The sequence below is a fragment of the Taurulus bubalis genome, assembly GCF_910589615.1.
Source record: "Taurulus bubalis genome assembly, chromosome: 3".
In the NCBI taxonomy this organism is placed as follows: Eukaryota; Metazoa; Chordata; class Actinopteri; order Perciformes; family Cottidae; genus Taurulus; species Taurulus bubalis.
In genome coordinates this window covers 7,860,970-7,874,332 of record NC_136591.1, presented here as the reverse complement: position 1 = coordinate 7,874,332, position 13,363 = coordinate 7,860,970, and the positions used below count along the sequence as shown (strand labels likewise).

Genomic DNA, 13,363 nt, shown 5'->3' with positions numbered 1-13,363 from the left:
AAGATTACAGCAGCAGACAAGTAAAGTGCACACAAGAGAGACACATAGTAAAATAAAATAAAAAATGCAAGTAATATAAGCACACATAAACAGTAAAACAGTAATAAAAACAGTAAATAATCCACAATAGCAGTATCATACAGACAGAATACAAACATATTCAAAAATGTATTCATATTGCACCAGTATTTAAACATATATTTATATTGCACCAGTGGGAACACCTATGCAGAACAAAAAATCATGATATGATAGAGACGCATGCGTATGCTCGCCTTCACGGCTTTTATTTTGAAATGAAGTACCGGAAGTGTCACTGCTAACTCTGTCCGACTTGATGGTCGTTGAGTTTTGAAGGAGAGCGGATCGTCTCCTAAACGAAAAGAGAGCACCGGGCGGAAGCAGCTGTACCTGCGCGTGTTAATTAGCAGCTTGTTTAGTCAGTAACGGTTCTTTAAACGGCTTATTAATATATATATATAAAAGTTATGTTGGTGTGTAGATAAAAAATGTAAAAAAAAAAATACATTAATTAAACCGTTGGATAACTGTATTTTGAGGAATATCAGCGAGCTCGCGCACCGGGGCTGATTTTTCTTGCGGTTAGCTTGTTTCAACTTTGAGGAAATATGTAACTGCAACAAATGAGACTGAAACATGGAGCAGTCGGCTACTCTCGACATAGAGACGCTCAAGGTAAGCGGACAATGGGGGGAGGAGGAGTGCACGTGTGATGTCAGTTTGATAGTTTAGCTGTTAGTTAACGTTAGTTTGATCAACCTTGCTTTTTGCAGGACGGGGGGTATTTACCTGCATGACGTTATTGTTTTACTTGGTCACGAGTCCTCTCTGCAACAGGTGCACCCGTCGCTTTAATTGCCTCATTGGAAACCCTGCTAATTAAAGCTGAACTGTCTTCCAGTGGGGTCGTCTCTCTACTCGCCCGCGCGCAAACACCCCAGGAAGCCTGCCCTGACTCCTTTTTAAAAAATTATTTTTTTTTTAAATATCTCCCTCTTGCTAAATACCTGCCATTCTTTGCTTTCCCCTCTTCAGGAATCCCTATAATGTGACGAACGCCTATGAATATTCTGCCTGCATGCTTTCTCCTTATCATTCCACTCTGGCAGCAGGCAGTAACCTCTGGGCTATAGTATATGTGCTGCAGCGCAACAACACAAAATGAGCTCAGTGTCGGGAACCCACACACAGCAGAGCTACTGTTTTTTGGCTGAGGGACTCAAGTCCATCCATTGGCCTGCCACATGCACACACGGGCGCGCGCACTCACACAGCTCTGGGCTTAAGTCACGCTTATCAGTCAAGAAATCACTCCTGCTCACACTGACTGAGCTGATCCAGCACTTCCCCACTTAGTGACCAGTCTGCAAGTTTGTCTTTCTGCTCATTTGTCATGTTTGTGCTTTTTCCGACTCACTGGGCGGTGGTTTTAAAAGGAGCCTCTATCTTCTGTAACTAGAACAGAAAAGATGGCTTTGTGGTTTTTTGTTTTGTTGATGATGCGGTGCTCAGTTTGGCACTTACCCAAACGTTCGACTGATGAATGCAAATGAAGCCAATGAGGTGATGTCCAAAATGGCCCTGTTGCTCTCCTCAAGGATTTGCAAGGGATTAGCGAGGAAATCTAGTGCACTCGGGTGAAGTGTCTGTCTGTTTACTTCAGCAGTTTGCCGTCTTCTCCTCCCTGTCACAGTCACCATCGACACCTAGGGAGGAACTGACAACTCAAAACATTTAGACTTAGCAGAAACGTTAATAAATGATGCAAAGGCCAAGAGGTGCCACGGATGTTTGGTCGCACACTTCTCTGTTGCCAAATACAAATGTGTTTTTTTTTCTTCATGGAAGTGACATCAAAAGCAGAGCTGCGTGTAACGGCAAACAAATACATTATCTCGGAGACCCCCTCTTCAAACAGTCTGTGATGTTCAGTCCTCTTGGCTGCATGTTCTGATTGAACAGCTGCGACCTTTTCCTTGTGCCGGATTCATCGGAGATCTTTGATCCCCGCCGGTCTGGTGCTTGCTGTCGGCTTACCTTTTGTTGCTTTCAGCTGGAGGAAGTGTTCTGCCACCCATCCTCCGTAAAGGGCAACCCCAACGCAGAAGATGAAGCCATTGACGAGCACCACCGCTATTGTAGCTCCACCAGAGACGATGGAGCCACAAAAATTGGATTTCACATATAAGTGGAGCGACTATTGACAGCAGCACCCTCACTCGCATGCTTGATTGTCTCATCAACAAAATGTGAAATGGCTACATCAATGCTTTGAGCTGCACATTTGAGAAGTGTAATTGGTTTTCCGAGTCACGGTCAATGCATTCATGCTTCTCTGTGTCTTTGATTGGGCTTTCTATCAAACTAAAAAGCCCACCAAACTGGAATGAATAGGTGCTTTTGATACTGTGTGACAGACTTGTGGCATTATCGTGTCCATCCCTTTTCCCTCCTGCTGCCTCAGCGATTGGGCAGTGATCACACGCGGGATGATGAGTACACGCTTTACAGTCATTAGTGCATCTCAAATGTTTTCTTACCTCCAGCTGAGGCAGCCCTGTGGGACTCCTGTGGCACCGCTGAGTGAGAGCGCTAGCCGATTTGCTGATTAACGCCGTCAAGCATTAATAACGTCTCATTTTCTTTCATTTGGGGATCCTCGGCTGCATTCTGCTGCCTCTGCAGCATGTCTGTTTGATCAAAACAGCATGTAGAATATCACCCTCTACGCTAATTGGTGAAGATGAGGCTTGCTGGTGGTGGCTAAGGGACTGCTGGGTAATTGGCTTTGGCTGGATCCAGCTGTAACGTCTGTAGTCAAAGCTGTGAGGAACCCCCACCCTTACCCCACCCCTAGGTGGTAACCATCCGTAGCTTTGAGAAGATTTCAGACCCATCTGTTCGTATAATCTGTTGACATTTGTCTTTAACAACATAACTGTCTATGCTTACCCTAGCTACTAAACCAGCCTTATTTTGGATAAAAACTGCAGACTTGTTAATTACTGGACTGGAAATATCTTTTCTTATCTTGGTTGCCTGAGGTTGTGCAGAGAAAAAAAAAGTCTTTGGTTGTTTAAGCGTTGACTTATGCTTTGTTCCAGACTTCTAATTGTGCGCACATTCACATGGTTGTTGGCAACAGTAAAGCTTAACTTGTTGTTTCAGCCACTGGTGCACAAAACACTATAAATTTTAATCGATGTCTTGGGAAAAAATTAACCAAATACATAAACTTGTTTTACTTAATAAGGAACAGAATGCCCTTTTGCTTTCATGCAGCTCCATTCCTTCCTGAAAAAAGTCCTAAATGATACAATAGCAAGATATAGGCCCATGTTTTAAGAAGAAACACAACTGACTAAATACACATTTTTAAGCAGTAATTTCTTAAATTGCAGTAGCAAGACATTGCTGTTAATTGCAATATGTATGAGGACACACAATGATGCATGTGCAGCTGACGGCAGGCATCGCTGATGCAGGAAACGGGCCGATGGATTCGACAACCCCATTGTTCAGGAGTGTAGTTTTCTTTGCTCCATGAGGTGTAATCAGTTCAGTTATTCAGGTTGGGAACCACAGTGTTGCACAATATCACCTCAAATTAAAATCACAAAGCCTAACATGCTTTTAAATGCATCTGTGCATGTTATTTCCTTTCAACTAATGGCTACTTTTTGATTTTGTGGATTGGGTTTAGGCTGATTTTAATTGATTGAATGTCATTAGTTGTTATAACTATCCTCAGTTTAACTGTTTGAGTTTCTGGTAGTTTATTGGACATTTTTTGATCAGTAAATGAAGGTTGGTGAGAGATTTATACTTATTCATAGTCCTGCCCCAGACGGTTGCATCATAGTGGCACAATGTAAGTGTCCATCTGTCCCTACATTGACCTTTGACTGACCACTGCTCCAATTTTCTAATTATTATCGGGACTGTTTCTGTAGTTGCGACAGTAAAAGGGCAAGCTTATTAATTATACAGTTTTGGAGACACATTTTTCAGTTGCGTAACAATGCTTTTACATATAAAGTGTTAAGTGTCAGACCTACGCAAATGTACATGAATTGATGAATGGGAGTCATTCAACATCGTGGGACATGCCTCCACAGCTCGCTTTGTAATCAATATTTTGTTTCTGAAAAGTCAAAGTTGTTTTTTCACACCCGCTGCAGTTGGACATCTTGATCCGTCCGGCTTGTTTGCGAGAGTCAGCTGTGACCGGCATGCTGAAATGACAGATTGACAAAATGCCAGCCGCTATGCACTCCTCCATTTGCTCTGTGAATAGCCGAGCTTTAGGAGGCATGACTCCGCTGGAGTAATATATGCATTAAAAGTCTTGCAAAGAAATCACAGGATCATCCAGCGTTGGGAACAGTGGGTTGCCATAGAAATTACAAGTGCATGTTTCTCCTAGCAACAGAGGATGGAAAATAGGCTGAATCGGTCCAACAGGGGCATGACTGGAGGCTAAAAGATGTATGGTTTTAATTGTCTGTGCTATCTGAATGTGTATCAGTGAAGCGTGAGGACTTAAGAAGTATCTCGATGATTATCTCTTTACTCGGTATGGTTTTACCGAACGTAAAGTTGTGGTTGTAAAAAAGAAAAGAAAAAGTAATCTGTGACACTGCATTGAGAGTTTATATTCGGCCTTTGTGTAAAGCGCTTCTCGTAAAGCTCTTGTCCCTCAGCTGTATCACTGGTTAAATTGGAATCATTGACATTTCTAGGCCAGCGACATGGGTCGTTTGTTTGCTGCAAAGTCACAACATCCATTTGTGAGACATCTGCCATCGTTGGCAGAAATGACCTTAATTGTACATCCAAGGAAACAGTCACTTAAAGAGTGGATTAAGCTGTACGGTAGTGGGAAGGCTGTGGAGGACACCATGTTTGAAGGCTTTTTTCTTGTGTTATTGTTCTGGTTTAGAAATTGTCCAATCATTCATTTCCTTACAAGGAACGCTGTCAATTATGGGAAAGTACTTTGTCAGGTTAATTGATAATGATTACTACATTACTCGTGACGAGACGGTTACTTCTTGATAAAATTAATGATTGTTTGTATAAATTGAAAAAGTTGAAAGAAATGGCCATTTATAATTTCCCAAATTCCAAGGCCATATATTCAAGTAGCGTGTTTTGTCCAACCAACAATCCAAAACCCAAAGATATTCAGTTTCAGCTACTATCACGACATTGGACAAGCTGGATGTGATTGTCAAAAAAAGTTTAATCGACTTATTGTTTCAGCTCTAGATGGATCATGTAAAGTAGAGCTGCAACGATTGGTTGTGTAATCAATTAGTTGATCAACAGAACATTAATTGCCATCTATTGCGATAAATGACTGATCGTTTAAGGCATTTTCAAGCAAAAATTTAAAAAGTGGGTGGTGCTGGCTTCTCCCAGAATTTACTATTCTTAAATCAAAGTTATTAAAGTTTAAGGTTTTGTCTGTTGGACTAAACAATGAAGTCATGTGGACAGCCTGAAGGACATATGCCTGTTTCTGTTTACCAGCTGACACACCACATGCAGCTTGATGCTCACTGTTTTACAAAACCAAATCCAATGTCTGGGGATCTGTAATCACCAAAATTCATAAACTGCTCGCCCGTGGAAGGGATATTGCTTCATTGCAACAATAATAAGTTCCTTCACAGTTTGAAATTCTGTTTCCTGGTTGTTAAAACACACTTTTTGGAGCATTGCTCTTTCTGTAAGCAAGTAAAGTGCAGTTCCAGCTGAACTGGTGGCGTAAACCAGAGCCCAGGGTACAGTTTCTGCCTCTATTTAAACTTGGGTCAAGTCATTTAGTTCCTCTTGGAACAAAGTATTTAGCTTGCTGAGCTAAACAAGCTTTTCTTCTTCTGCCACCGTTAATGAGAGCTGTCAGGGACACACACGATCTAATGGTACCTGCCATCAGTGCCCTATGCTAATGACATGCTGAATGTGAATAAAGCACTGGGGGCATGGATTATGAATTGAGTAATGCATATATTACACTCGCTGGGGTCTCACTGGGGATAACTGTGCACAGGTGTGTCAATTATTGATGTTTGTTTTGTGCAATTAACGTGTTTTGTACTGACATTGTTGAATAAATGGTTGCTCTTTGGAAGTATGAGAAACTTTCAAAAAATCTTTGACATAATGAAACTTTCTGCTGTGGCTGCTAGACTTTTTAATTTTTTAACGCAAGTGCTTTGTTTTTAATTATCTGTGAAAGAGGGTGGGATGGCAGGCAGCCTTGGTACGAGTTCATCCCAATAACAGCTGAACAGAACCGCTCGGCGCTCCACCAGCCTCACGCCCTCTGATGGGGAGTTTCACACTGTCAGCCCGCGGTCACGATCGGCTGGAGGACGGCTACTGCTCGCCCTCGCCTGGATGACCGAACTTGACAGACATCATCCTCTCTGATCCTAGATCAGAGCTCGCATGTAGCAGCTTCTCAGTCGCTGGCAGGCACTTAGTTACTCAGCCAGAGTGGAGAACATTTCTCTGGCACAAAATTGACCCTCTTTTTTCATAATCCACCTCCTGTTTTCCTTCCCGCTGAGTGGCAGAAAAGCAGCCTTTAATTTGCTCATAATGTAAAATGTCCGTAGTGAAGACTTTGGCTGTAGAGATGTCCTTTTCTTAAGTCAAGGACTTTGCGTTTCAGGACTGTAAACTATGAATTGCTATGACTAGTTCATTAGTTAAAATATTTGCAGGTATATTTATTTTATTGACTGAACAACAAATTGTAAATATGCTATTTAAGCAGATGTTCCACTTATTATTCGACCAGTTATTCCCAAAACTGATTGCTAACTTGTAATGGATGAATCTTGACTCGCCCTCTCTGGCAGAAATCAACATGCCACCATTTATTTTCAGGGTGGGCACTCTCTGATTTGCTCTCTATTTTTATTAAAATATAGTCACCTAAATTACTCTTTCTTTTGGTAACAGAGTTTGATGAATTGCTCTGCTACTGGTTCAATTTCTAAAAGTGTGTAAGGCCAGTGTACCCAGGGCCCTATTTCTTGTACCTGGCTAAACAAAGTCAAGCAAATGTCCTAATCTCCATCTTAAATTAGCAAGATGATTGACATCAGGCTATCTGGGTTTCTTCACGGCTGATCCGCTGAATCGGTCTCGTTAATTCTAGCCAGACGTCAGTCATCTGGATAAATGCGCGCGCCCGCTCCTCTTCAGAAGGGATAATAATGGAGCACTGACACCACGATGTTCTAACCGTACAATGGCAAATAAACTCAGAGGAACCTCTTTTTTATTTATCTGCTGAGAAGCAGGAGATGATCATGAAGGCATATGAGGAAGTCAATACCGTAATCATTCACAGCAAACGCGTTGCGAATATTCCAACGTTTTTGCAACATTGTTGCCGTGAACGCAACTTTAACACCTGCCCCGCTGCAAGACATAAGCGTCGCAAATATATCAGACAAGTTAAATGCATCAGTGTTGGGAAAATGTATCGGCAAATTTTAAGTGCTGTGAAAATAAATTGTGTGTGATTCTCTGTATTCTCATCACGATCACCTTAATCATGTTCTACAATAATGATATGTATGGTGTACTAATAATACTGTCATATAATTATGAGTGCTTTCAACACATCCATAAGTTTCTTAAGAGCTAAATAAACTTAAGAACAGCGGCATGCAGCGGCTGATAGTCTGTGTCTGAGACGGGCGATCAGCTACACCTTTGGTGATCAATGTCCGCGGCTCGAGAAGCTCTCGTAAATAAATTATTTATTGCCGTCAAAATCTATAGCGCCGCGTACAGGAAGTCATGATGAGGTAAAGGATGGATCCTGGCGATCTGGAAGAACTCTCTCCCTATAAAACTAATATCGCTCCTTCATCAATGAGGAAGGGAGCTGCCATTTTTGTCCGTGAGAGTGTCCAGCTTTACCAGTGAATTTCAGTAAGCCTGCCCGGGAGCAGGTTTAAATTTTTGGATGTGTTGCTATGGTGATTTATCTAAGCTTGCTTCGAGAAACCGAGAAAGCCTGACCTACGTCATCTTATCCTGACAAATAGCCCGCTAACTCAGTAAGCCAGGTACGAGAAACAGGGCCCAGGTTAGTCATTACAAAAGTTGCAAACAATGGAGAATAATATATCTCTCAAAATAAAGCTGCAACCCTTATTAAAAAAATATCATAAATCATTTCCCAGTGTATTACAGATTGAAATGTCCCCCTATCACTCCATTTAATTGCCGAGCATAGATGTTTCACCCAAGCTTGCATACATGCAGTGCGCTCACTTTTAGTTCTTTCTGTAGTAGCACCACTTTTCAAAAATCATAAATTGTAAGAAATAATTGTAAGGTTACCCCAGAGTAATTTTTAGTGGTGCTTACGAGCTAATAACCACTAACAATATGTGATTGCTTCTATGGAGTGGATATATTCTTGACATCAGCTGACGTTAAAGCTCCTGTCTGTGTTTGTTTTCCAGATTACCCAGGAGCAGTTTATCCTCGCGTCCCAGACCTTGCATCTCCAGCGACCAGGCTGTGATGCCGTGTACCCGGTGGGTCTGTACGGCTGGAGAAAAAGATGCCTTTACTTCTTTCTGCTGCTGCTCTTGGTCACCATGATAGTTAACCTGGCCCTCACTGTCTGGATCATGAAGGTCATGAATTTCTCAGTGGTGAGTACAGCACGGCAAAATAGGTTTGTTGGTTATTAACGTCACAGTATGCAACATATTCATGAGTGAATGGGCTTCATAGGAGCTGCTGTTTATTGTGAATTGGTGTGATACTACAGTTGTCAAGCTGTACCCAATTTATAAAGGACTTTACCCTTGCTGTTCTGGACAACTGCTCTTTACTGTAAAAACTGTACTGTATTTGTCATTTCATTTTTTTTTTGGTCTTTAAAATTGTGAAAAAATACTGAATGTTCTCGTTTTGGTTGACCAGCCTTCTAAAACCCAAATAAATAAAATTATTAATTGCGCAGTCTTCTCCCCTAAAAAACAAAGACAAAATTCTCTCTGTACTAAACCCTCTCTAACTTTGTTCTGCTTCACTTTGTCAAAGTCAACCTTTGCAGGGAGAATGTTCACATATTGTGCTATGATTTGGGTTAGAGTTAGACCTTACAGCTAGGGTGGGTATCGTTTGGGTTTTTCCCAATACTGGTGCTAAAACGATACTTTTAAAACGATACCGGTGCCTGAGCCGATACTTAAAGCACAAAACGACGATTGGCGACATTTTTCTTTCAAATTGAACAATATATTAACTGTTTAAAGTATACATATAAATAAATAAATACAAAACAATTGACTTCAAACTACAGCTACAAACCTTTTAACTATGAACTATATATATATATATATATATATATATATATATATATATATATTAAAACAGACAAGCCTTGTGTGGCCTGATGGGGACCGTGTGCCACAGAACTCTGCTGCTTTACTGGACTACACGTCATCATTAATATCGCGTTTCTCTCTCGGAGTTCGGCTCTTCTTCTTCACACGCAATTGTTTTGTTGCATTTGCTGCACGTCGCATTGTTTGAATATGTTTTTGCGAAAATACAGCCACACTTTTGACCATTTACCTGTCGGCATTTTCTCTGTTAAAAGGTTGAGGGCTAGCTGGCTACTGTAGCTATACAAACGATAGGCTATCGTTACCTGCTGCCAGGATGGAGTCATCAGAGTAGTGTAAAAAAAGTACTGCGTTGCGTACCCAACCCTACTTACAGCTGCATCATTTCAAAGAAATAATTATCCTGAAGGTGCTTTTCTTCTAGGTGCACCTGAAACCTTTTAATTTTTGCTGTCTGTCATCTTCATTTACTCTTGACCAGTAACATATAGACTGATATTTACACACCTGAACAAAATCTCACATTTGTAGTCTTTTATTATAACACCAAAATTATTAAAATAGCCCTAGTGGTTGCAGAGATGCACCCTTTTTAGTTTGGGTATGCAATTTTCGAGCAGAGGCCTAAAAATAGGTTGGTTTTCAAAAGGTTAAAACAAAAATGCAGTTTGGAAATCTGTTGTGAGGTCCGAAAATTGCACAGAAAGTCAATCTACTACTTTGCATGCTCTCAAGGGAAAGTTTCCAATTGATCATTTGACTGCATATAGATCCAGTTGAGGATTTTCCTTTTATTTCTCTATTTTGACCTTCATCCAAAGCCTAGGAGGAAGAATTTATTTATGTGGGCCTATTTGAAATGTGTTACAGGCATCATATCTCATGACGTGTCTCCTGTTGATTTGATAGAATTAGAAAAGACTTGGCACCAGGACCGACTGACACAGAATGTGTTAATCTCACACGAAAACCAAACAGGCAGATGCCGTGAGATCCTGTGACATTTCCAGGGACAATGCAAAAACAATTTAGCATTTTTATTCTCCAGATCCTAGCAGTGGCAGCATCCTCCCTTTGTGACGGATGTGTCCCCTGACTATTGCCATCACTCCTCTACTCCTTCGTCTCCCATCAGTCTGTGTCACGAGTAAAAGACCTTATCAGTGCTGTTGGTGTCGTTCCAGAAAATGTACTTCGCTGCTCCCCATCTCTCAGGACTCGGGCAGCTCAATAAGAAAACACGTGCCACTACACCCCGACCTATTGGTATTATAGTTCATACTTGTATGTCCTGGAATCTGAGCATTGTTTCTTAGTTTTCAAATCGTCATGCTTGTTAGACTGTTCTGAAAAAGCTTAATGGTTATCTACGAGAACTTTCATCTTGCAGGTAAACACTATTTTTGTGAAGAAGGTGATTGATTGTTAAATTGTTGCGTTCACACCGTAGTAAGTGGGAAAAACCGTTCACGCTAATCTGCCACTTGATGAAAATGACTACAGCCATGTCAACATACTATTGGCAGAATGGCCACTGGCATTTACTTCAACACTAAACATTACACATTACACATTACACAAATGTTTTCTGTAGTACCCCTCATATCTTGTAAACTCATCTTTTACGTTTTAAATCACTTCGTTACTTTCATGTTCTTTGGCTGAGACATTTAAGATGGAGATCACAATAGAGTGGTGCAGGAGTGAGTCTGAAAGCCTGGAAACGAGTTTGCACTTCTGCACACGGTCAATGGGCCTTAGGAATGTGTTTTTTGTTAGATGCCTGAAATATGTTCTGTGGTTAACACAAGCTTAAGAGACTTAAACATGTTTCTACATCATAAAACGTCAGTAAATTGCTAGTAAAAAGGCAATCGTTAACAAATGGCAAAATGAGACTATAAAACGTCGTCATGCTGAATTTTTGTTGAGGAAACCACTGTGATGCACACTTCCAGGGTTCGCCTCCATAAATATGCTATCCCTTTCCCTTTCCCACTCTATACTAATTCCAAAATGTGTTCCAAGGACTTTGAGATATCGTGCAAAAGACAAAATGAGCAGTAATCACATTAATAAACATGAAATGCCCTTTTTATGTGCTCCAAATGCCAACTGTACACTGCTAATTCCAGCTAAAAAAACAAGCGCGTTCCATCCATGACCAGTTATTGTTTTTTGTGTACAGAAAAACATTTCACAAGCACACCTGGATGTGTGACTCATTAATTCTTGCCTTCACTTAGTCAAGTCACATGGCCTGTTAAATTTTGTCTGGATTAAGTGTGAAGTATCTGCACCATCTTTGACACCTCACCTCCTCTGCACTGGATCAACATGTAGTATACTATATACTGTATTGTTGAGGACAACAAGGTGGCCTTGGATGTCTTTTGCACTACACTTGTATTTTGTATCTCACGAAGCAAAATCTTCCGGTTGGTGTTTTCCCCCCTCGGATGCATCACCTTCATTTATTCATTTCTTTCACCAATGCTGAGGAACTCGTCCAGGCCTTCGGCACGTAACGCCCTCCTGTTTGTCCTGCCTCCCTCCTACTTGCCGAGCTGACTGCAGCTTGTACTGAACTCGTCACACCCACCACATAACCTCCACTTCAGCACAGGAGGGACTTTAACGTCTGGCTGCTGACATAGAGTAGAAATAACTCCACTCTCCCCACCCACATCCTCTGCTCTTCTGACTTTGTCCTTCTGTCTGTCCCCAATCCTGGCTCTCTGTCATGTATGATGAAGTTCTCTTCACTCTATTCCGCCTCTATAATTTACTATCACAATCCTTTTGTGCAGCTAGCACTATGGACTCTTTCAACGCATTCCACAGCGCCCATCTGTTCACTCATAGCCGAACAAAGCTGCTGTCGAACTTCACTTTGTTCATTGTGGTGTGGCAACGTACAACCATGTCCAATTTCTGCTGAACTATCTCCAATGGGGGGGGGGGGGGGGGGACAAAAAACATATTGTTTTGTGTATAATACATTTTTGAAATTGGCAAATTTCTGAGAAATGAAAAGGAATATATTGTGAGCCTACTAATTGTTTTCATGTTCCAGGTAACATTAGTTTTTTTGGTTCACAGCGAGGGCTCTATCTTAAATATCAACACTAGGCTATTACACATTGAGATGGACAGAAGGGCAGCCAGCCGGATTTTTCAGAAACGTTTTGATGGCTGTTATTGGTTGGACTTTTTAGACACACACACACACACACACACACACACACACACACACACACACACACACAGCGTGAGTAGTACAGTAATGCAGCGTGAGTTTCTTTTTAAAAGATTTTGAAGATTTTAATAGTTATAGACTTTTTTTGTGGCAGACCATTTGACTTGAAATAACAGGAACCTCACGTGATGGATAATCATCTTTCAAGAACCTGATGACTGATTTTCACACCACACAAAAATGAATGAAAACTAATGGCCAGTAGGAAATATGTACGTCCAAAAATTTAAAACTACGGCCTAAAGTTGGTTTTAAGGAACATGAGTATTGTCTTTTAAGGCTGGCTTCTGCATGTTTAATTTAGTCAGGCTTTTTATGCATTTGGGCTATAAGCAGTGAGCATACAGACAATCAAAGTGACTAAATGAAGAAATGCAACGATTTGATCGAGCAGGTAGATAACAGGGCTGATGCTAACCTCATCAAGCTGACATGATCAATCTATGTTAAATACAGTCTTCTCGTCAACGTCATTATAAAACTCTGTTTTCTACAATCGGCTAACGTAAATCCTCATGAGCATGAATCGGATTCTTTTGTCATTTCCATGAATATGCTCAGCAGTCACTGCCACATTAGCCTGGTTCTCCTCAGTCAGCCTCCCACGGCATGCAGCCTGTCACTCTGACACCACGGAGTGTCTGTGGCTTTGTCACCTCGATGTCATGTCCTACTTCTTGCCTGT

At 41.2% G+C, this 13,363-nt stretch overlaps 1 protein-coding gene across 1 annotated transcript in view; it reads left to right on the top strand.

Annotated features, from left to right (window-relative positions):
- Window positions 1-657: 657 nt before the first annotated feature.
- The window catches only part of LOC306734632 (zeta-sarcoglycan-like), a gene marked incomplete at both ends in the record, with an annotated part of 31,079 nt that continues 18,373 nt past the window's right edge, over window positions 658-13,363 (top strand). Inside the window, 2 exons of the mRNA XM_079215994.1 lie at window positions 658-696; window positions 8,523-8,717. Of these exons, the coding sequence (XP_079072120.1) occupies window positions 658-696; window positions 8,523-8,717 (234 nt within the window). The remainder of the gene's footprint in view (window positions 697-8,522; window positions 8,718-13,363) is intronic.